This window comes from Saccopteryx bilineata, chromosome 3 (genome assembly GCF_036850765.1).
Source record: "Saccopteryx bilineata isolate mSacBil1 chromosome 3, mSacBil1_pri_phased_curated, whole genome shotgun sequence".
Taxonomy (NCBI): Eukaryota; Metazoa; Chordata; class Mammalia; order Chiroptera; family Emballonuridae; genus Saccopteryx; species Saccopteryx bilineata.
Window position 1 is genome coordinate 281,839,518 of NC_089492.1, and position 22,649 is coordinate 281,862,166.

Sequence of the window (22,649 nt, forward strand, 5' to 3'; positions counted from 1 at the left end):
ACTCACTGTAGCATCTCAGCATCCGGCACATAGCAGTACCCATAGATACATTTTAATGAATTGAGTGACTATCGTTGTCCGTTATCTTTGAAATCCCTTGGGTTCACTCAACAACCCTACCAATTTGTCTAGGAATGAGGGGTTTCTCTGGACACAGCACTCGGGACTTTCAGTGCTGAAACCTGGACAGTCTCGGGAAAACTGCACTGTGTCTGACAATGTCTAACTAAAGCCACTACGCGACAGAGTTGAGTGATACGACTGACAAATTTTTCAGAAAGAAAAGCTTAAAGTGGGGACAATACCCGGATCAAATGGCTCCGCCCCTTCATGGCCTTAGTCCCACCCCTTCTGCCATCCTCCACCTCTGACTCCGCCCTCTTCTGGGAAAGTCACCTTAGGAACACGGGGATCTCACTGGGCATGCGCCGGGTGCCCCGCAACTGCGCACGCTCGCTCGCGTTGGCTTTCTCTCCTTCCCTCCTCCCACCCGGGAAGCCGGAAGCGCCTCCCACTCTGCGACTCCTACGCAGCTAGCGGGTCCTGAGTGGACATTAGCTCGGTGCCGCGGTGCTCAGTGGGACGCCGGCGGAGAGCGACCTCGGGGGTTAAGGGGTGGGGCTCGCCGTCAGGAGGCAAGATGGCGGCGGTGGGCAGAGTGTCCTTGAGGGTCCGGTTCCCGGCCGCAGCCCTTGGCGGAGCCTGCCTGCAGGTGAGCTCCGGAGTCGCAGGGAGAGCGCAGGTCACGGAGACAGCCTGGAGCCGAGGGGCCCGCGGAGGCGGCTGCAGAGCACAGAGCAGGGCCTCTGGGAGCGGGAGGAGCGCTCCCACCGGCGCGGGCTCTGGTTTGGCATGGAGCATCCCTGTCATCCGTCTGCGCCTTGTCGTAGCCTATGAGTTATTGGGGGCGAAGACGATTTTTAGAAATAGGAAAAAAGTTCAGAGAGGGACTCAAATTGCCCAAGGTCACAGGGCAAGTGACTGACAGCTGGGAACAGAACTCGAAGCCGAACACTTGGGCTCCAAGCCCTTTTTCTGTCACCATACTGTCGCCTCTGCGGGAGTGTGAGAAGGGGTAGGAGCCGGGACGCAAAGTCACTCCTTCAGGATGCGAGATTGAGGGCTACGGACGGAGGGTTGGACCGGGTTGGTAAGGACAGGACAAGTGAATTTTGGGGGACAGAGCAGGGGGAGGGAGACATGGAAGGACGTCCAGCCTCCTACAGGATCTGAACCCTCTCCTGCTGGGGAGCTGCGAGAAAGATCGGTTCCTTAAAACAGTGTCATCCTCCAAATGGCCCTGTCTGTAAAGAGCACACAGTTTATAACAATAGCGACCTCACCGAGTCAGGCATGGATCACACAGGTACAGAGCTGGGCACTGCTCTTAGGTATTTTATTCAGTGTGCACCTCTGGCATTGCCAGGAAGCTACACCCCTCTGGCCTGCGTTCTAAACGGGAACATTTAGAGGGGGGAGGGAAATTGCCATTGCCTACATTAGGGGACTGAGAATTTATATATCCTCTTCAAGTCTGTGTCTGCCTCTGGGCTCCTCAACAACCCCAATAAGGTGGGTGAGCAGGAATTCTTACCTCCCCTGGAGAGATTTGAAAACTGACATTTCAGAACGAACATTTTTTTACTTGCTCATAATATCATGGCCCGAAACTGATAGATCCAGGATCTAACCCCGGTTGTTTTTTGTGTTTGTTTTTCTTTTTTGTTTGGTTGGTTGTTGTTTTTTTCAGTGAGAGAGAGAGACAGGAAGGGAGAGGGACAAGAAGCATCAATTCATAGTTGCTTCATTTTATTTTTTTGTTTGTTTTTGTTTTTTCTGAAGTTGGAAACGGGGAGGCAGTCAGACAGACTCCCACATGCGCTGGACTGGGATCCACCCGGCATGCGTCCAGAGCCACTCTAGCGCCTGAGGCAGAGGCCACAGAGCCATCCTCGGCGCCCGGGCCATCTTTGCTCCAATGGAGCCTTGGCTGCCGGAGGGGAAGAGAGAGACAGAGAGGAAGGAGAGGGGAAGGGGTGGAGAAGCAGATGGGCACTTCTGTGTGCCCTGGCCGGGAATCGAACCAGGACTCCTGCACGCCAGGCCGACGCTCTACCACTAAGCCAACCAGCCAGGGCTGGTTGCTTCACTTTAGTTGTGCATTAATTGCTTTCTCATATGTTCTTTGATCAGGGGGCTCAAGCCAAGCCAGTGACTCCTTGCTCAAGCCAGTGACCATGGGGTCACGTCTATGATCCCACGCTCAAGCTGGAGACTCCGTGCTCAAGCTGGTGACCTCGGGGACGTGGGGTTTTGAATCTCGGACCTCAGCATCCCAGGTTGACACTCTGTGCACTGCACCACCATTGGTCAGGCTTCTTTTTTCTTTAAAATCACAGTTTGTGAGAGACTCCTAGCACAGATCTGGGCTTTTGGCCTGTGTAGGAGAAGTATTAGATCCTCTGTCTTTCTTTCACTTAACATGAGAATATCTCGTTTTAAGTACCTGCCCTGGTTGCATAACACAGTGCATATGGCATGTCTTCTGATGCTGGCTCTTCCCAATATGCTGTGTGTGAACTTGGACAAGTTCATTATATGTAGTCTTTCTGGAAAGGGGAAATAGGGGAAGAGGACTGCCTACCAGAGCCTCAAGCTGCTGTCTTCTGAGCATTAAATTGATGATTGATAATGACCTTGATTACCAGTTCCTTTCTTAGTTGTTGAGCAAGCAATTAAGTTGTGAGAACCCACCAGTGAGAGTGAGTTCTAAAGCTCAGGTCCCTCTTCCAAGAACAAATTGTAGAGAAGGCTAGTTTCATAGGTCAGTGTTGTAATTCCAGGTGAAGCCAATGTAGGACCTCCTGAAGGCAGAAAAATAGAAGACTGCCCCCACACCCCTTTGTAGGAATGTGCATTCATATCCACAGAAGCCACCACGAAAGAATTCAGTGATGAGCTTGCTGTGTTACCTGTGTGTAATACTCAGGTTCCCAGAACTCGAGGACACAGTGGCTTTCTCTTCCAAATTCCTTTAATGCGTTAGTCTGTACAGCTGAACCACAGTTCTGCCTGTAAGTTATTAACTGTTGTTTGTGTTGCCTTATTTCTTCATCTAGACTATGAACCCATTTAGGACAGGTACCTCCTACTTTCTCATTGCTCCTAGTAGTAGCAGGCCTCAGGATACTATCTGCCAATCAGAATAATACAAAAACTGATAATGTTGCCAATACTGAAAAGCAGAAATTATATTCTGGGCTGTCCTAGAAGCTTGACCCCTCCATTTATGGGGTTTTATGATGTAGATTATAATAACCCCTACCCTTTTACAAAACAGGAAATGGAATCAGAGAGGTTGACTAATTTGCCAAAGAGCACACAGCTGCTAAATGGTAGAGCTTGGATTTGAACCCTGTCATACATTTCAGAAACAAAGCTGCACCTTCTATTTTACTCAGACCTTGCCTTCTGACTCTCCATTTCCAGACCTTTCTCTCCCACCTTTAAATCTGAGTCTGCTCTGCCTAGCTCCAAGCCTGCTTCTTAAGGAATCTTTCCTAAAGGAATAACAGGCAGCCTTCGGCATGAATCAGAATTCACCCTCTTCATCCTCCTCAGTTCGGTTCAGTCCAGTTATCATCTTGCTTCCTTCCTTAAATTATAAACTATGAAGTTAATCTTTTCTAAGGTTTCCTATAAAGGTGCACTCAGCCTTATGTACTCATTAGTTTTGTAGATTGAAGTAGAAATACTTCTGAAGATAGAAATAGAAATACTTTTGAAGAATCCTCCCCTGTCGTGGCTTTGTAATAAATTGTTGGACAAGCAACAAAGGAAAAAAACAATTATTTTGCCTACCTCCCTGCTTTTGCCCGTTTACTGTCCTTTCCTTCCTGTTACTGCGGGAGAATTGGCAGCACTCCTCTGGCTAACCCTTCACTCTTGCTCTGCATCCCATTGCTTGTTCACAGACAGCTCTCCAGGATTCTCCCTTCTCTTCTGCAGTTCCAGTGTTGGTATATGCTCCCTTGGGCTTGAGATACCAGTTGCCTAATTTGTGTCTCCAGCCCTCACCCCAGATCTTCAGATTCAGATGGCCACCCAGTTACAGCCTCAAAATCTCTGCATGTCTGTCTAACACACACACACACACCAACTTTCTTCTCCCATCACAGTTGATGGCAACTCCATCCTTTGTGTGGTTTGGGCCAGAAACTTGGGGGTCATCATCTTTGCTCTTTGCCACACTCTCACTCTAGTCTGTGAACAAATCGTGTCAGTTCCTAACATATATTAAAAACTAACCACTTCTCACCATGTCCAGAGCTACTAGCCTGCTTTAAGCCATCATCATCTCTTAGCTGGTTATTGTAATTTCTTCTTAACCTGGTTTTCTTTCTTTCATCTTTGCATCTCTACAGTTGATTCTTAAAACGGAAGCCAAAGTGATTCTTTAAAAACTTGTCTGACCTTCCCTGGCCGGATAGCTCAGTTGGTTAGAGCATTGTCCCAAAGCAGCAGAGGTTGCCAGTTCGATCCCTAGTCAGGGCACATAGAGGAACAGCTCAATGTTCCTGTCTGTCTCTCTCTCTCTTCCTCTTTCTGTCTCGCTAAAATCAATAATTTAAAAAAAAATAAAAATAATAAAATAAAAACTTGTCTGACCTTTTCACTCCTCTGCTCAAAACCTTCCATTAATGCCCTGGCCAGGTAGCTCGGTTGGTTAGCATCGTCCCAAAGTACAGTGATTGCTGGTTTGATCCCCAGTCAGGGCACATACAGGAACAGGTCAATCAGATCGATGTTCCTATCTCTGTCTCTCCCTTCCTGGCACGTAGTAGCCACTCCGTAATTATTTAGTGAACAACTAAGTGAACAAGTATATCTAGAATATCTGCTGCTAAGATCTGATTGTATGGGTAGAGTAACAGCTTCTATTGTTTTTGGATCTGTTTGAGAAAAGGGATTCTCTCTTTGTGCTGTTCTGTTTGGATTTGCATTTTCACCACTGGTATAGTGACTAAAAAGTTGGGCTTTGGAGTCAAATGACCTGTATTTGAATCACTCTTTGTTATATGATCTTAGAGAGTAATAAAAATGTCTTTGCAGAGATACTGTAAAGATTAGAGTCCAGGCCCTGGCCGGTTGACTCAGCGGTAGAGCGTTGGCCTGGCGTGATGGAGTCCCAGATTCGATTCCCGGCCAGGGCACACAGGAGAAGCGCCCATCTGCTTCTCCACCCCTCCCCTTCTCCTTCCTCTCTGTCTCTCTCTTCCCCTCCTGCAGCTGAGGCTCCATTGGAGCAAAGATGGCCCTGGCACTGAGGATGGCTGTGTGGCCTCTGCCTCAGGCGCTAGAATGGCTCTGGATGCAACAGAGTGATGCCCCAGAGGGGCAGAACATCGCCCCCTGGTGGGCATGCCGGGTGGATCCTGGTCAGGCGCATGTGGGAGTCTGTCTGACTGCCTCCCCGTTTCCAGCTTAGGAAAAATGAAAAAAAAAAAAAAAAAAAGATTAGAGTCCATTTAGTACAATGTCTAACACATGGTAAGGGCTCACTCAGTGAGTGAAGGCTATTGTTATTTCTACTATGAATACCTACAGACCAAGTTTTCAGGTTTCTCAATACAGAGAATTTTTAAAAATCACAGCTTTCATAATCCTTTGGATTAATTTTAGTGCAGCCCTTAAGATGAACAAAGCAAACCTCCGTCACTTTTTTTTTTTTTTTTGAGACAGAGAGACAGGCAGAGACAGGCAGAGACAGACAGGAAGGAAGGGATATGAGAAGCATCAGCTCCTACTTGTTTCACTTCATTTGTGCATTGATTGCTTCTCGGACATACCTTGATGTTCCTTGACCAAGAGGCTCAAGCCGAACCAGTGACCCCTTGCTCAAGCCAGCAAACTTTGGGCTCAAGCCAACAACCATGGGATCATGCCGATGATCCTGAACTCAAGCTGGCCACCTCAGGGTTTCGGACCTGGGACCTCAGTGCCCCAGATCAACACTCTACGCACTGGGCCACCACCAGTCAAGCTATATTGTATTTTTACCGTACCTTTTCAATGTTTAGATACACATATACCACTATTACAATTGCCTGCAGTATTTAGTCCAGTGACATGCTGTACAGGCTTGTAGCCTGGGAGCAATAGGCTCTAGACCATATAGCCAGGTGTGTGATGGGGGTTGTACCATCTAGGTTTGTGTAAGTGCTTCTGTGATGTTTACACAAGAACAGAATCACCTAACAATGCATTTCTCAGAATGTGTACCCCATTATTAAGTGGCACGTGAGTGTATGTAGTGAATTATACCTCATTAAATCTCACCAAAACAAAAAGATTGGGGGGCACTAAGGAAGCAAAGGCTGCTGGAGCTATCTTCAGGAATCTTGTCCTTTCCTCTCAAATACGACAGGGTGGCGTTAGCTACATGTTCCTGTTGTTTTACAAAATGGAGTCCTACATGGACAGTGTATTTGTTAATGACTTTCCTTCTATTAATGATCTTTGCCAGCTTGGTAATGAGATAAAACACAGCCTTCATTTTCATCTTTACCTGCACTTTCATTTCTTCATGCATTTCTTTCATACTGAGAGCTGATAATTATATTTTCAGCTTCACTTAATTTGGGACACTTTTTGCCAGCAGGTAACAAACACCATTACTTTCTTATAATTATTCAGTTAACCTTCAGAGTTTTTACTTTCTGTAACAGTTTGTAAGAGAATTAGCCAGCATGGAATGTAGTTTGAATTTTTCTGTGTAAAAATTAAGGGTTTCGCTTATACTTGTTGTTTGGACGGACAGGTCCTCCCCTCCCCATCACCATAGTAGAAGCATAGAGCATTTGAAGTGGTCTCTGCCTTAATGGGGAAGGGCTGTAAGGACTGCGGGATGGGGACAGCTTGCTGCTGAGTTAGGGGTGTTTTTGTCTTATTTAGAATGGTTTGATAAAGGTTGCACTAGTCAGCCTGTTAGGGTACATTTAAAATCAACCACATTTCTACACAAGTTTAATGCTCAGTTTTTGCTTTTCAATCTTTCCTAACCATGAATGGAGCTGCTATAGGCCATGGCCTGGACCAGGTACGCTGGGAGATGTTACATGTAACCTGTTCTACGCTGTGTTGTTTCGTTTTATGCCTCAGCTTGACTGGGCCATGGTGTGCCCGATGGTGGGTCAGAATTATTCTGGATGTTTCTGCTAGGGTGATTTTGGATGAGTTTGACATTTGTATCGAAAAGCTGAGTGGTACAGATTGCCTGTCCTAATGTGAGTGACCCTGATCCAGTCAGCTGAAGGGCTGGCTAGAACAAATTCCCTCTTACTCCTTTCAAATAAGAGAGAATGCAGCCTGACCAGGCAGTGGCACAGTGGATAGAGCATTGGACTGGGATGTGGAGGACCCAGGTTCGAGACCCCGAGGTCGCTGGCTTGAGCAAGGGGTTACTCAGTCTGCTGTAGCCCCACAGTTAAGGCACATATGAGAAAGCAATCAATGAACAACTAAGGTGTCGCAACGAAAAACTGATTGATGCTTCTCATCTCTCTCCATTCTTGTCTGTCTGTCCCTATCTATCCCTCTCTCTCTCTCTCTCTCTCTCTGTCTCCGTAAAAAAAAAAAGAAAGAGAGAGAGAATAGAGAGAGAGAATGCCACCTATCTGGCTGGGCTGTCAAGCCATGATGTGTTTTTTCCTGCCTTTGGACTCAAACTGAGACATCAGCTTTTCCTGGGCCTTCAGCCTGCCGGCCTTTGGACTGGATTACACTGTTGGCTCTCCTGGGTTTCCCAGCTTGCCAACTGCAGATCTTAGGACTTGTCGTCCATAATTACGTCAACCAATTCTTTATTATAAACCTCTATTTTTTATGTATGTATGTGTACATACATATTTATGTGTATATGTATACACTGTCGGTTCTGTTTCTCTGAGGAACACCAACACATGTGCCCTCAAGATGTTAGGCCAGAAAGAGAACACAGCACCAGGAAGAGACCTGAGACTGTTCACAAGTATGTAGGGTAGCACATCAGTGTTAGGAACGGGGGTTCTGGAGTCAGACAGACAGGCCTGGGTTCCGGTTCTGGCTTCACTCCTCAGTTCTGTAGGCATGGGCCCGTAACTTCATCTCTGAGCCTCATTTTTCTCATCTTCAAAATGCAGATTCAGTGGAGCACTTCATATAAAGCATTTAGTACAGTATCTGATGGTAGTAAATAGTGGCTTTAAAACTGAGTGTGAATCAGCATCAGCATGTCTGGCGTATGCCAGAGGTTGAGGATTTGTTGGATATTGGACGACTCCCGTCCCCAAGAAGACTGTCAGTGATGTGTGGGTTTTTATCCAGTATTGCAGTATAGTGCAGCTAAGTAGAAGGATTTATCTGCATTTTAAATTTTTCCTTCTTGTGAACTTTTTAAACATTCCAGGCCTGCCGAGGGGCACAGACAGCTGCAGCCGCAGCCCCCCGAATCAAGAAATTTGCCATCTACCGATGGGACCCAGACAAAACTGGAGATAAACCTCATATGCAAACTTATGAGATTGATCTGAATAAGTGAGTATCCCTGTGAACGCTGGGTATTTGGTTAATGATGGTGAGCTCTTCCTCTGAGCCGGGGATATGGCTTTTCTCAGCCTTGGAAAACTTGAAACTGATCGTCCAGTGACTGTGGAACTCACTATCTCTTTTTAAGACAAGAATGAGGTAGGTGCCTGATTCAAAAAAGATAATACCAAGAAGAATAACTTGTAAAATTCTTTTTCTTTCCCCAAATCAGAGTATGACCAGTTTCTAGGAATCATGGTAGAGTTGGCTTTATGCATAGTATTTGAAGTCATTTAACACATCAGTTTAGAATACTGAACATCACCCTGATACACCTAGGCTGAGGGTCAGTCCCGGGTCTGGGCTCATACAGGAATCAACCAGTGAACACATAAAAGTGGAACAACAAATTAATGTGTCTCTCTCTCCTTCTCTCTTCCTCCCCTTCTCTCTCTCCCTCTCCTTCCCTTTCTCTCTCTCTAAAAATAATACATAAGTTTTTAAATTTTATTTATTGACTTTTAGGGGGAGAAAAAGACAGAGACAGAAACATCGATCTGTTCCTGTGTGCACCCTGACCAGGGATTGAACCGGCAACTTTTGCATATCAGGATGATGTTCTAACCAATTGAGCTCTCTGGTCAAGGCTAAAAATAATAAATAAATTTTTAAAAAAGGAAGTAAAGCCAAAGAATACTGAATGTTTTCATGTTAATTTTACACATCTGGACCTGTGTTATATATGATAATGATCAGCAGCATACACCTGGCAGGAACAGTGATAGGACAAGATAAGGATGTAGTTAAAACACTAAAGACTGGCCCTGGCCGGTTGGCTCAGCGGTAGAGTGTCGGCCTGGCATGCGGGGGACCCAGGTTCGATTCCCGGCCAGGGCACATAGGAGAAGCGCCCATTTGCTTCTCCACCCCCCCCCCTTTCCTCTCTGTCTCTCTCTTCCCCTCCCGCAGCCAAGGCTCCATTGGAGCAAAGATGGCCCGGGCGCTGGATGGCTCCTTGGCCTCTGCCCCAGGCGCTAGAGTGGCTCTGGTCGCAACAGAGCGATGCCCCGGAGGGGCAGAGCGTCGCCCCTGGTGGGCGTGCCGGGTGGATCCCGGTCGGGCGCATGCGGGAGTCTGTCCGACTGTCTCTCCCCGTTTCCAGCTTCAGAAAAATACAAAAAAAAAAACCACTAAAGACTGCCTGTACCTACATGTCAGTTTTCCATTTCTGTCATAACAGATTACTGCAAACTTATGGCTTAAAGCAGCATGGATATCTTACAGTTCTTGGTATAGAAGTCTGTTAAAGGTCTCATCAGATTCGAATCACGGTATTAGCAGGTCGGCAGGCGGTTTCTTTCTGTAGCCTAAGAGAGAGAGACACACACACACATCAATTTGTTGTTATGTTACTGGAAAGGGGACCTGGCCCAGAGCAGGTCTGCCTAGGGCCGGCTAGTAGTATGTGTGGGATCTTGACTTCATACAGGAAAAATTTCACAGCATGAGTCAAAGTGATTTTTGTTTTGTTTTGTGACAGAGACAGAGGGACAGATAGGGACAGACAGGAAGGGAGAGAGAGATGAGAAGCATCAGTTCTTCATTGCAGCACCTTAGTTGTTCATTGATTGCTTTCTCATATGTGCCTTGATTGGAGCGCTACAGCAGAGTGAGTGACCCCTTGCTCAAGCCAGTGGCTTTGGGCTCAAGCCAGCATCCTTGGGCTTAAGCCAGCAACCATTGGGCTCAGACCAGCAACAGTGGGGTCATGTCTGTGATCCCACGTTCAAGCCAGCAATCCTGTGCTCAAGCTGGTAAGTCCCTGCTCAAGCCGGTGACCTTGGGGTTTCAAACCTGGGTCCTCCACATCCCAACACTCTATCCACTGCGCCATCGCCTGGTCAGGCAAGTTCAGGTGACTTTGAGGGGACATTTGTTAAAGCTGGGGACAGTGAAACAAGGAAGGGCGTAGGATAAAAGAAGCAACAGGAGATAGTCTAGGCAGGGCCACTTTCGCTCTGGAAAGTCAGAGAAAATGGGTCTTAGAGATGAGAGACGGCTCAGGAGTTTGCCAAATTCTCCATTTCTGGGGCTGTTCCAATTCTCTGCCCTGTTATTCCGAAACAATCTTCAACAAATGAGCTGCTGGAAGATCTTCGGGGCGTGTTTATCTTTCAGCATTCAAATCGCTTCAGTAAACTCAGATGTGAAAGAAGCCTGCCCCAAAGAACGACTACCTGAACTAACCACCCGGACACACCTCTCCCCCTCCCCCCTCCCTTCCCTTCTCCCTGCCCCTGCAAATAATACACAAATATTTAAATTTTATTTATTGACTTTTAGGGAGGGAGAGAGAGAGAGACAGAGATCTCTAAACACTGATGATAATAACACCTCCATTCTCAGAATATCAGGGGGGTTTGTTTGTTTGTTTATAATTTTAGAAAGGTATGGGGGGCAGAGAAGGGGGGAGGAGCAGGAAACATCAACTCCCATATGTGCCTTGACTGGGCAAGCCCAGGGTTTCGAACCGGCAACCTCAGTATATTAGGACGACGCTTTATCCACTGCGCCACAGGTCAGGCCAGCAGAGGTTTTTAAAGGTTACATTTTCCATTGTTGACAAAGATACGGTGAAAAGGTTAATGCAAATATGTTAGCTAATCTTACTGTGCTAATCATTTCACAATATATATATCTATCAAATTATCACACCATACACCTTAAATTTACACAATGTTGTCAATTTTATCTCTGTAAAGCTAGAGGAGAAGAAATATAGACAATGCTAAAGGATATTTGGGGAGGGGGCATATTTTTTAAAATCACATTCAGAGAAAAAGACTAAAGGGATTGTGGCAACCAGGAAGTAATATTTGCTTATTAGTACTTCTGTGTACGCAGCGTAAAAATTGCATGTTTTTGTTTTTGGGGTTTTTTTGTATTTTTCTGAAGCTGGAAACGGGAGAGACAGTCAGACAGACTCCTGCATGCATCCGACCGGGATCCACCCGGCACGCCCACCAGGGGGCGATACTGCCCACCAGGGGGCAATGCTCTGCCCCTCCGGGGCGTGGCTCTGCTGCGACCAGAGCCACTCTAGCGCCTGGGGCAGAGGCCAAGGAGCCATCCCCAGCGCCCGGGCCATCTTTGCTCCAATGGAGCCTTGCTGTGGGAGGAGAAGAGAGAGACAGAGAGAAAGGAGAGGGGGAGGGGTGGAGAAGCAGATGGGCGCTTCTCCTGTGTGCCCTGGCCAGGAATCGAACCCGGGACTTCTGCACACCAGGCCGACGCTCTACCATGGAGCCAACTGGCCAGGGCCAAAATTGCATGTTTTTATTTCATCTTCATTATAGTCCTGTGATACAATATTAACTCTGTTTTACAGATTTTTTTTTTTTTTTTTAAAAGGCTCAGCGACAGGAAGCCATTTTTATAGAACCACAGTCCCCACAGGAAGATAATCACTGTTAAACTAAATGTATGCAGCAGGCAGTGCTCTCATCATTTCGTTTCCCCACATGTTCTACCCCTGTGAGGTGTGGAAGTTCTCTCCGCTTTCTAGGTGGGAAGCTGAGTGAGTGACTTGCCCATAACTCAGTAAGTGTCCAGGCCAGGGTTCAGACAGGTGCTCAGCCACTGGGGCTGCACTGCTGCGCTTACACCTTAGCACGGCCCCCACGTGCACAGAACACGCAGTGCTTTGGATGCAGGGACCGTGGGTGATTCGTTTTCTTTTATTCTCTGTACCATGTTTTCTGTTAACAGTGACACATCATCATCATTAGTAGTAGTAGTAGTTGCTGTAATGAACTATTTAAAGCTACTTATTGTCTCATTCTAAAATTTTTTTATTTGAAATAAACTCTCTGGGAGAACATAGCAGGGAGCTTTAGACGGAAAATAAAAACTTCCAGTATATGGAAGTGGTTTCCTAACCTAAATGCTTTCCTACTTCTTAAGCTTCCCATTTCCTAGAAATGTATATTCAGTGTGAGCACCAAAATAGAACTCTACTACTCAAAATGTGTAAAAATGTGCAAAAATAGAACTCGGGGGGGAATTCTGAATGTAACCTGAGAAGGCCAAGTGGATAATAAAAGCAGCTAATAGAGGCAGGTGTCTCATTGCATTATGATAAAAGCATGGAGAGTTTAAACGTCACATAAATACATCTGGGCTTTTTTTGTTGTTTTGGTTTTGGTCAGATGTGGTCCTATGGTGTTGGATGCTTTAATCAAGATTAAGAATGAAATTGATTCTACCTTGACCTTCCGAAGGTCATGCAGAGAAGGTAAGTACTTTCTTCCCTTTGAAGTCCCGGACACTTTATGTAACAGACAGAAATACCTAGAGAACACTGCAGGGCTCTGCCCCATGACCTTGCCGTGAATTGCATTTCCTTTTCTTGGGTGAACATGTGGGAAATTTCACCTGTGGTACAAGTTCTGGTTTCTGAGTTTGCTTCACTTCAGGAGCTTTCTGTCATGTGGTCGCTGCATCTGGCGGTCCCTGAGAGCTGCTGCTCCCTTGCGGAACTGGCTCGGGTATGGGACTAGCTGGGGACTAGAGGCTGGCTGGCCGCCTCTGCTCCGCAGAGCTCATTCTTCTTAGCAGGACAGTGGAGAGTGTCTAGCTGGAGCTTATGCACAGTAACGCTTGTCCAGCAGGGGGCGCATGTGTGCTCCCCTCCTCCCAGAGTTACATGTAGGCAGAGCTGGTGTTCAGTAGGAATGTTCTGGGTAGGAACAACATGTCCCACAATGGGCTGCGGGAGCCAAAGGAGCTGGTAACAGGCCATGTGCAGACCAACCTTTTTAAATTCCTATGTGTTTATTTACATATTAGAAAAATATAATTGCTGTTGACAGTGTAGCAGTGATAGAAATAATTTTTTTAATGTGAATAAGTAAAAATGATTTGATTTAAAGAAAACTGGATAATTAATTGTTCAAGTGGTGCTCAAATGTGGCAAAAATCATGCAGGGGTGCCGCGAAGGCCGACTGACCCCAACGACTGTGGAGCATCGTCTGTGTGCCAGGCTCTGTTCTTCACTTTCCGTGACATAAACTGGAACTGTTATTGTTTACACTTGGTGCACAGATGAAGAAACGACGTCCAGAAGGACACATAGCCAGTGAGCTGAGGAGCCATGGATCAGGCAGCACAGTCTACTCGGGCTTGGGAAACCTGATAAAACCAGAACAGTGTAGCTGGGGCCAAGGCCAGGGGCTGGGGTTGAACTTTCTTCCTAAAATAACTTTCCAAAAAGGAGAAGTCACTGTTGATAGTGGCCTACCACTTTTTACATTTCTTCTGCTGTGCATCACAAGCATTTAAACTCCTATTTCTAAGACATCTGTTTTGATTCAGCTAATCTTACAGGGTTGAGTTTAATGTAGCAAACGCTGACAGATATTGTGATAGTTTGGCTTCATACTGTTGTTCAGGGAATATTCTGCTATAATTAAACACCAGCCTTCCCCACATAAATCCTGGCAACACAGGAAATATAGATGCTTTTCAGTAACCATTTCCCATAAGGCTCTTTCAAAGCCAAGAACATAAGGTGTGGCCCATCTGGACTAAAGTATATGAGGCAGGAGGCTACTAATCACCACTCCTTTCTATTCTCTTATTGCTTATTAAGAGAATTAACAAGGGAGTCTTTTTAAGAGACGGTTCATTGGATTTATTTTTTAAATCATGTACCATTTCTTATAAAAACATACTGCTCCTGCCTGGTCTTTGGTGGCACAGTGAACAGAGCATAGTCCTGGAGCACTGTTGCTGGTTTGAAACCCTGGGTTTGCCCGGTCAAGGCACATACAAGAAGCAATCAGTGAACAACTAACGTGAAGCATCTATGAGTTGATACTTCCCACTTCCCATCCCTCCCTTTCCTCTCTCTATAAAATCAAAATCTTTAAAAAGAAAAAATACAAAACAACACACTGCTCCAGTTGAATGCCAGGCATCCATAAATATATGTATAATATTTCCTCTCAAGGAGTATTTGTTGAGACATCTAACAGTAGAAGAGGTGTGTATTTTCTTATACTCTAAGATTCACAAGTGAGGGAGAGAGGAGAGTGACCAGTGCAGGCTTTACAAGTGATCACATTTCTCTAGCCTGATGATCGAAATACAGCTTCAGAGAAGTGGTACCGGGGGTTTAAATTGCAAAGTCATTTTTAAACTCTGAAATACCTAAGAAATTTCCATGCACCGGAAATGAGTCCAGGTTAAGGAAGTGCTCATTTCAGGGTTCCTTGGTCAGCACCTTATTTTTGCTTGGTTTGCTTGGCTTTGGTTTCACATTAGTTCGTTCTTCTTCTTGAAAAGTCAGTGCTCAGGCAGCTTTTGTGGGTTTCATATCCCCATGGCAACCACTGTGCTGCCTGTTTTGTGAAGAGATAGAGTAACAGTGAGCTCTGAATAATCTGTATCCGAGCCTCAGCCTTAAGATGATCAAGACAGTGTGATTCGTTTTGGGGTATTGTGTCTGTTAGCATTTGAGTTCAAGTAATAGTGGCTTCCCAGATCAGAGGAGATCAGACATATGGCCCAAGACAGTGGCTTTAAAAAAACAAACAGAAAAACAGGCTGATTTTTTTTTCTCTCAAAATACATGAAGCATGGAGCTAGGACTGGTGTTGGGAACTCCCTGATGCCAGCTGGACCCCAGGCTCCTTCCGTCCTTCCCAGGTGCCATCCCACCTTGAGGTGCCTCATGATCACAAAGTGGTTTTTGGAAGCACAGCTCTTAGGTCTACATTCTAGGCAAGAAGGAGGACGAAAAGAAAAGGCCACAGGCACCTGTGCCACTGCTGTCCTGCCCTCGGTCCTGCTCCCATGATAGAGTGACTAACGACAGTCCAGAAAAAGAGTGGGAAGCTGGTGGCTCTGAGTCTGGGTACGGAGCTGGCCAGTGTGTTTTGTCTCTCAGGTATCTGTGGCTCTTGTGCAATGAACATCAATGGAGGCAACACTCTCGCTTGCACCCGAAGGATTGACACCAACCTCAACAAAGTCTCAAAAATCTACCCTCTCCCACATATGTATGTGATAAAGGACCTTGTTCCTGTGAGTTTCTGCACCCCTCCCTCCCCCGCCGCATGGTTTTGCAGGGGGAGGGGGAGGGGGAGAGGTGTGTCCCGGTGATTAGTTCAGGTAGTCGTTCTTTGGGGCAGGCTTCTTTCCCATCTGAGTTTACTGAAGCAGTTTGAATGCTGAAAGATAAGCACGCCCCAAAGATCTTCCAGCAGCTCATTTGTTAAAGATTATTTCAGAATAACAGGGCAGAGAATTGGAAGAGCCCCAGAAATGGAGAATTTGGCCATAACTACAAAGTATTCATGTGGAAAATACCAGTTGGGAAAGCAACAGTTGTTACACATTTCGCTTTCATTTCTACCTCCCTGTACTTGACCTTCACTGACAGGGTGTTCTCAAGGGCGAGTGGGATTAGAAGGTTTCCAAGGGGTGAAGCAGAAATTTCCTAACCACACTCACCGCTGTGGCCGTTTCTCCTTCCTGAGTCTGCATGTATCCCTCCCGAAGGAAGAGAGTGACTGCGGTCCGACAGAGGGCAGAAAAGTAGGCCGAGAAATGGGAAAAGAAGAACGCTAAGGGATGATGGTGGAATCTGACCTTGTCTTCTTCCTTTTCACCTCAGGATTTGAGCCACTTCTATGCTCAGTACAAATCCATTGAGCCTTATTTGAAGAAGAAGGATGAATCCCAGGAAGGCAAACAGCAGTATCTGCAATCCATCGAGGATCGGGAGAAACTGGTCATTACCCCCACTTATTGTCTTGATTTGGGGAATTTCATTGCAAACACACTTTCTGGGAAGTGTGTCTTGAAAGGTGGGGGTGGAAGCAGCATGAGGCAGGGCAGACCGTAGTGTGTGCTAAGGGACTTCGGGAGCCTCTGTCCAAAGGTGGGACACCCATCCCCTCCGGGCCAGGTGGGTTGTGTGACCCCATGAGGGCCGAGAGCGGACCAAGGAGCTGGGGTGCCTGTGCCCAGCCACAGGGAGCAGACTGTTCCCCTGTTGCCGGACGTTTGTCTTTTTTCCAAAGAAACCAGTATGGGAACTGCCCCGGCTGTAAAAGCTGACGGCTAAGCCAGTTAACACGGTGAGCAAGGGAAGCTGGCGCTGTTGCCGCCCTTCGCCACCCTGTTTTGTAGGTGGGAACGCAGCAGTTAGTGGGCAGACTGGGACCAGGACCGCAATGGTCTCTTCTAACACCAGGCGTCTGATCACTTCTCACTCAGACTTGCTGTTCTCGTGTACAGGCTGGGAAGTCTCTGAAAGGGAAGGGTTTTTAGTTCCTCCTCTTGTATTTCTTGAGTCTCCTCCAAGGAGTGTCTGATTTGCATGCCCACCCCCTACACACTTAGTGTCCTTGTGGAGAGGAAGAGGTGAGAAGGGGACCAAACAATGACTTGCCTAAGTGGGGCCAAGGACACATGCTGTGTGATGGTGACCACTTCATGTGCCGCTAAGAGAACCACTTCCATCCCAGTCCATTAGCACAGTGAGCACACCATAGGGACTCCTACTCGTTTCTGGACCCCAAGACCCTGACACATACTATTTTATCAGTAAATATTAGTTGTGTGGATGAATAAAGGAATCCTACCTTTTATGTCTCGGAGAAAATTAGCACCTCTCCTCTTCCCCATAAAACATTTAACTAGGAGAGTCCCACTGAGACTGCCCAGCTCTGACATGGAGACAGTGAGACTCAGCACAGTGATGTCAGGGCAGCTGGCTGCTCTTTCAGGACTTTCTTGTTCTCAGGACATAGCCCTGCCCCCCATTTCTAACTCCCAAGGGGTCTGACACATCCAGGGTCCAGCCTGGAACTGGCCACTGTGGCCCAACTAGTCCTCTCTCATACCTCGGATAGCTTGTAGCTTGTAATCATCTCTCTGATGTGTTATTAAGGAAGGAAGGGTTCTCCTGCTTGTGTTTTCTGGATAATCAAATTTTACTCATCTAAATAACAAACATTTGTTTATTTAGCATTATTTAGTTCCTTAAATGAATGTGCTGAACATAACTTTTTTTCATGATTTTAAAAGCCATCATGCTGTGCCCAGGCTGGTGGCTCAGTGGATAGAGCATGATCCCAGAGGGCCAGGGTCACAAGCTCATTCCTGAGGTCACCATTTTGAACCCCAGTTAGGGCACATATGAGAAGCAGTCAGTGACACAACTAAGTGGAACTAGTTAATGCCTCCCTCTCCCTCCCTCCCTCTTTCTCTTCTTCTCTCCCTCCCTCCCTCTTTCTCTCCCTCTCTCCCTCCCTCCCTCCTTTTCCCTCTCTCTCTCCTTCCCTCTATCTCAAAAATAAATACATAAATAATTATAGATAATTAGAAAATACAGAGAACTAATTTTTAAATAATCTGATTTCACCACCCAAAGGTAATTTCTGTTGACACCTTTGTTATTCTTTATATATTACATTTTTATGTAGCTGGGATCAAAATATAAGTATACTTTTGTAGCCACTTATTTCATTTAATGTAACTAAGCATTTCCCGTATTCTTAGAGAAGTTCTCTATACGCGTTAGCTTCTGCTTCCTTTCTACTACTTGGGTGTATGCATTCTGTATTCTTCAACCATTCCCACCTTTGTTGAACCAAGATATTTCTGATTTTTTCTAGCACAAGTAAGGCTAGGTAAACATCTTCATCCTTCAACTTCTATCCACAAAATTCTCATTTCTTGTTAGACTTTTCTCCAAGTAGGCTAAAGAATATGGCTGTAATTAAGGCTAATTCTGTTACCTTATGCTGACCTGTGGGGTCAGTTTACACTCTTGCCAGCTGCCTGAACAGAACATGGATTTTACTGAAGATTCATGGTTACAGTCATGACCATCAACTCTGTGTCATCTGTCATCAGTTGTCACTTCAGATGTCAGCGTACCCTTTGGTTTTGCTGCATTTAATCAGTTTCTGTTGTTCCCCAAATCCAGAAGTCCAGTGTGATAGAACTTGTTGGGCAGATTGAGTTCGTGTGGTGGGCATTTAGGAGCAGGGACTCCAGAGGCAAAATGCCTAGGGTCCCACCCCAGCTCTGCTTCTTGCAGCTGTGTGACCTGGGCGGATGACCTCACCTCTCTGATGCCCAGTTCTTTATCTGTCTAGTGGGAGTCTAACAGGATTATTGTGATAATTAAAGGCGCTAACTAAAGTCAGTAAAGTGTACTGATGCTCAATGCAGGTTGGCTGTTATTTAGGAAGATGTTGGTTCCTGGGGACATCTGAGGTCCGCTGAGCCGGGCAGAGGCTGGTGTAAATGACTAGACTCCTCCGCACCCGGGGACTTTTTAGTTCCACCTAGACTGCGTTCTGGTGATACGTTTTATTTGAGGGTTTGGGTTTTTCTTTTTTTATGTATTTCGTTAATTTTTTTTCATTGGGTAAGAGAAGGGTTATTGAATAGATGATAAGTACATTATACTTTGACTTCACTCTGGGCTCTAATCCAGCAAATGGTTACATTTCAATTCCAAGATCATTTTTATGCTTTTAGCAAATCTCTGTAAACCATTCCTAGGATTTGCCAAGGAAACACGTGCATAGGCGCTTTATTCGTGTTCTGACCCCAAACCTCACATTTAGTCAGCGAGGGATGCGGCCGGCTCTCCCACCCTGACTGCCGTCCTCTCCCCCAGGACGGGCTGTACGAGTGCATCCTCTGTGCCTGCTGCAGCACCAGTTGCCCGAGCTACTGGTGGAATGGGGACAAGTACTTGGGACCTGCGGTTCTCATGCAGGTAAGTCGCTCTGCAGTTGCTTTACAGGAAATTGAAATTCAAGCATCCAGAAATCCGGGCGCACGACATATTGTTGGAAATCAGACATTCTGAGGGGCGACGGCTTCCTTCATTTGCATTCATTGCAAACAAGGTCATAGATCGCACTGTCTTCACTGGGCTTTCAGTACATGGAGGGTCTCGTCTGCAGAAGGCCTTTGTCTCAGTGTGGCGAAGCAGGAGCAGGCTGCTTGGCAGACTGTGCCTTGTGGATACTGAAAATGTTTCCTGCACAGCTGGCTCTTACCTGCCCACCTGCCTGCTTTCCCCAGACTGCATCTGTCACGGCTCCCAAGTCCCTCTCCTGGGTTTTTAACATGCAAGCGGGGGAGGAAAGCGACATGGAGGGGACAGCTGCCCAGCTGTCAGGGTGGGAGTTGTTTCCAGGCTAACGGAAGCCTGGAGTACTGGGCTTCGGGGTTGCTTAGAAAAGAAAGTCGTATTGCCTTTCATTGCCTCTCACTGTATGAATAGTTCACTGCAGAGAAAGTCACTCTTTGTTCCCAGAAAGCCTATACTTTAGACTTATATTCAGTGCTTTCCGGAGACTCTTAACTCACAAAAGCTTCTCATTTTTCATTTTCCTACAAAAAGAGAAGTTGTGTGGCCTGACCAGGCAGTGGCACAGTAGATAGAGTGTCAGACTGGGACCAGAGGACCCAGATTTGAAACTCCGAGGTCACCGGCTTGAACGCGGGGTCGCTGGCTTAAGCATGGGATCATAGACATGACCCCATGGCCTCTGGCTTGAGCAAGAGGTCACTCACTCTGCTGTAGCCCCCCAGTCAAGGCACGTATGAGAAAGCAATCAATGAACAACAAAGAGGCTGCAATGAAGAATTGATGCTTATCTCTCTCCCTTCTGTCTGTCTGTTCCTCTCTCGGTCTGACTCTTGTCACAAAAAAAGAAGAGAGAAATTGTGTGCTTATGTGACCATTTAGCAGTATTGATTCCCAACCATGGTTGAGACTGATAATGAGGTACATTCATAGTTTGTCCTCGAGCCAGTGACCTGAGTTGTCAGGAAATGTAGATGTCCGCCCAATGACAGGCCCAGTGATTGGGGGTCAGTCAGTTTTCAGCTGGCTGGTCTCAGGCTTCCGGGATGGATATACTAATAAAAAATCAGTAAGTGAAGCAAATACTATCTCTAGACAGGTCTGTTATCTGTTTACTCAAAGCCAGTGGGTGGCACTGTGGAGACATTCACATGACACAGTCCCTGCCTTCACTAATTCAGAATCTGGGCAGGAAGCTAATGAGCAACGTAATAATTAGAAAACAGTGCCTGATCGCATATAGTTAAGCACCAGGGTTCCAGGTGCAGTGTGGATCACAGGTTTATGAGGCTCATTAATCCCGAGAAGTTCCAGAAGAGTTGGGAGCCTTCCCTTGAGAGAGGGCAAGAACTGATGAGTGGAGACAAGGCGTAGAAGCTGAGGGAATTCCCTTTGCTCCGCGTTCCTGGAGCTCTGAGTTGAACCCGGGGGCCGCTCTGCCCGTTAAGCTGATGGCTCAGTTAATCAGTCTCTGGTTCCCAGGCCTATCGCTGGATGATCGACTCCAGAGACGACTTCACAGAGGAGCGCCTGGCCAAGCTGCAGGACCCCTTCTCCCTGTACCGCTGCCACACCATCATGAACTGCACAAGGACCTGTCCCAAGGTACGTGGGGCTGGCGGATCTCAGCTCTGCCTCAGGACTGCAGTGACAGGAGTGGCCTGCGCTCATGCGGAGGCAGGTGGCAGAGAGCAAACTTGGTCATCCAAGCAGCAGAGGGACCAGGGCTGCGTCCACACGCTTTTGACAGCTTATAAATGCTGATTTCTGGTGACAAGTGAAAGATCACGGTAATGTGTGGAGCCTTTGGTGACATCTGGTCTGTTGTGACACCAGCTGTAGTCACAGGAGAAACAGTATCTCTTAGATACCTTTCAGCGTTCAGAGAACATGGCTCTGCTCTGGGCTCGTTGGCCTGCTACAGTAAGCCACAGCAGCAGGAATTAAATAAGACAGTGCCCTTGCCAGAGAGAGCACCGTCATAAATGCCTAGAAGTGGGGATGGAAGAGAGCACAGAGCCCACGCCCCTGGGTTTTCAAGGGCCAGATTTGCATTCACTTGGCTTTGATGCTATCCCAGCTGGGGAAGGTGTTCCGCCCCGTTCAGTTTTACTATCATTTGGTTAATTCTCTTCTCTTTTCCAGGGCCTGAATCCAGGGAAAGCTATTGCTGAAATCAAGAAAATGATGGCAACCTATAAGGAAAAGAAAGCTTCAGCTTAACTATTCAGTGCTAAACACGACTTGTAACCAGCTCAGCTGAACATAATTTATATCTAATTCAAGTTCCTTCAAGGTCTTGATTTTCCATGAATACAGCATGTATAATAACAATTTTAAGAAAAAAAATAAATGTTATTCTACTTTATTAACAAAAAAGCAAGCCTGTTCCTTTTACCTGCTGCAGAATGTAGAGGTGCCAGGAAGAAGAGGGGGCCAGGACTCCAGAACTGAGCTCCTGGGGGTGGGGTGGGGTTCACTGGGTCTACACGTGGGCCTGGGGCTTGTTCCCAGTTTTGCCATTCACCAGCTGGACAATCTTGGGCAAGTTCCTTCTCTTTGCTACTCCACTTACCCATCTGTAAAATGGGATTAATATCTGCCTACCTCACCCCCCACCCCGGCACTCAGTCTGAGTGCTCAGTAAATGTGAGCTTATTCTTAAGCAGCATCCCAGTTTCTATTGTCAGTATTGGAATTATTTAAAACCAAATCTTGCCTGACCGGGCGGTGGCACAGTGGATAGAGCATCAGACTGGGATGTGGAGGACCCAGGTTCAAGACCCCAAAGTTGCCAGCTTGTTGTAGCCCCCCGGTCGAGGCACATATGAGAAATCAATCGATGAACAACTAAGGAACCGCGATGAAGAATTGATGTTTCTCATCTCTCTCCCTTCCTGTCTGTCTGTCCCTATCTCTCCCTTTCTCTGACTCTGTCTCTGCCACAAAAAAATAAAAAATAAAATAAAACCAAATCTTGATAAGTCTTTTTTTCTCTCATTGAGAGAAGGTTTGAGATTCCTCCAGCACAGAGCAGTGGTCCTGATCAGCTGTGAAATTGAGTTAGTCCCACAAATGACCTCAAGGGACCTTTCACCACAAACATGAATTCCCACCATTGATGGCTCTAATTCTACAAAAATAGTAACACTAATTTAAAAAACTGTAAGAGCCTGACAT

At 46.5% G+C, this 22,649-nt stretch overlaps 1 protein-coding gene across 1 annotated transcript; it reads left to right on the forward strand.

Annotated features, from left to right (window-relative positions):
- Positions 1-553: 553 nt before the first annotated feature.
- SDHB (succinate dehydrogenase complex iron sulfur subunit B) lies at positions 554-21,848 on the forward strand. The gene is made up of 8 exons (XM_066270319.1): positions 554-712; positions 8,447-8,574; positions 12,774-12,859; positions 15,516-15,652; positions 16,245-16,361; positions 19,269-19,370; positions 20,952-21,074; positions 21,615-21,848. The coding sequence occupies exons 1-8, from the start codon at positions 641-643 to the stop codon at positions 21,690-21,692; spliced, it is 843 nt and encodes a 280-aa protein (XP_066126416.1). The 5' UTR covers positions 554-640; the 3' UTR covers positions 21,693-21,848.
- The last annotated feature ends 801 nt before the right edge of the window (positions 21,849-22,649 follow it).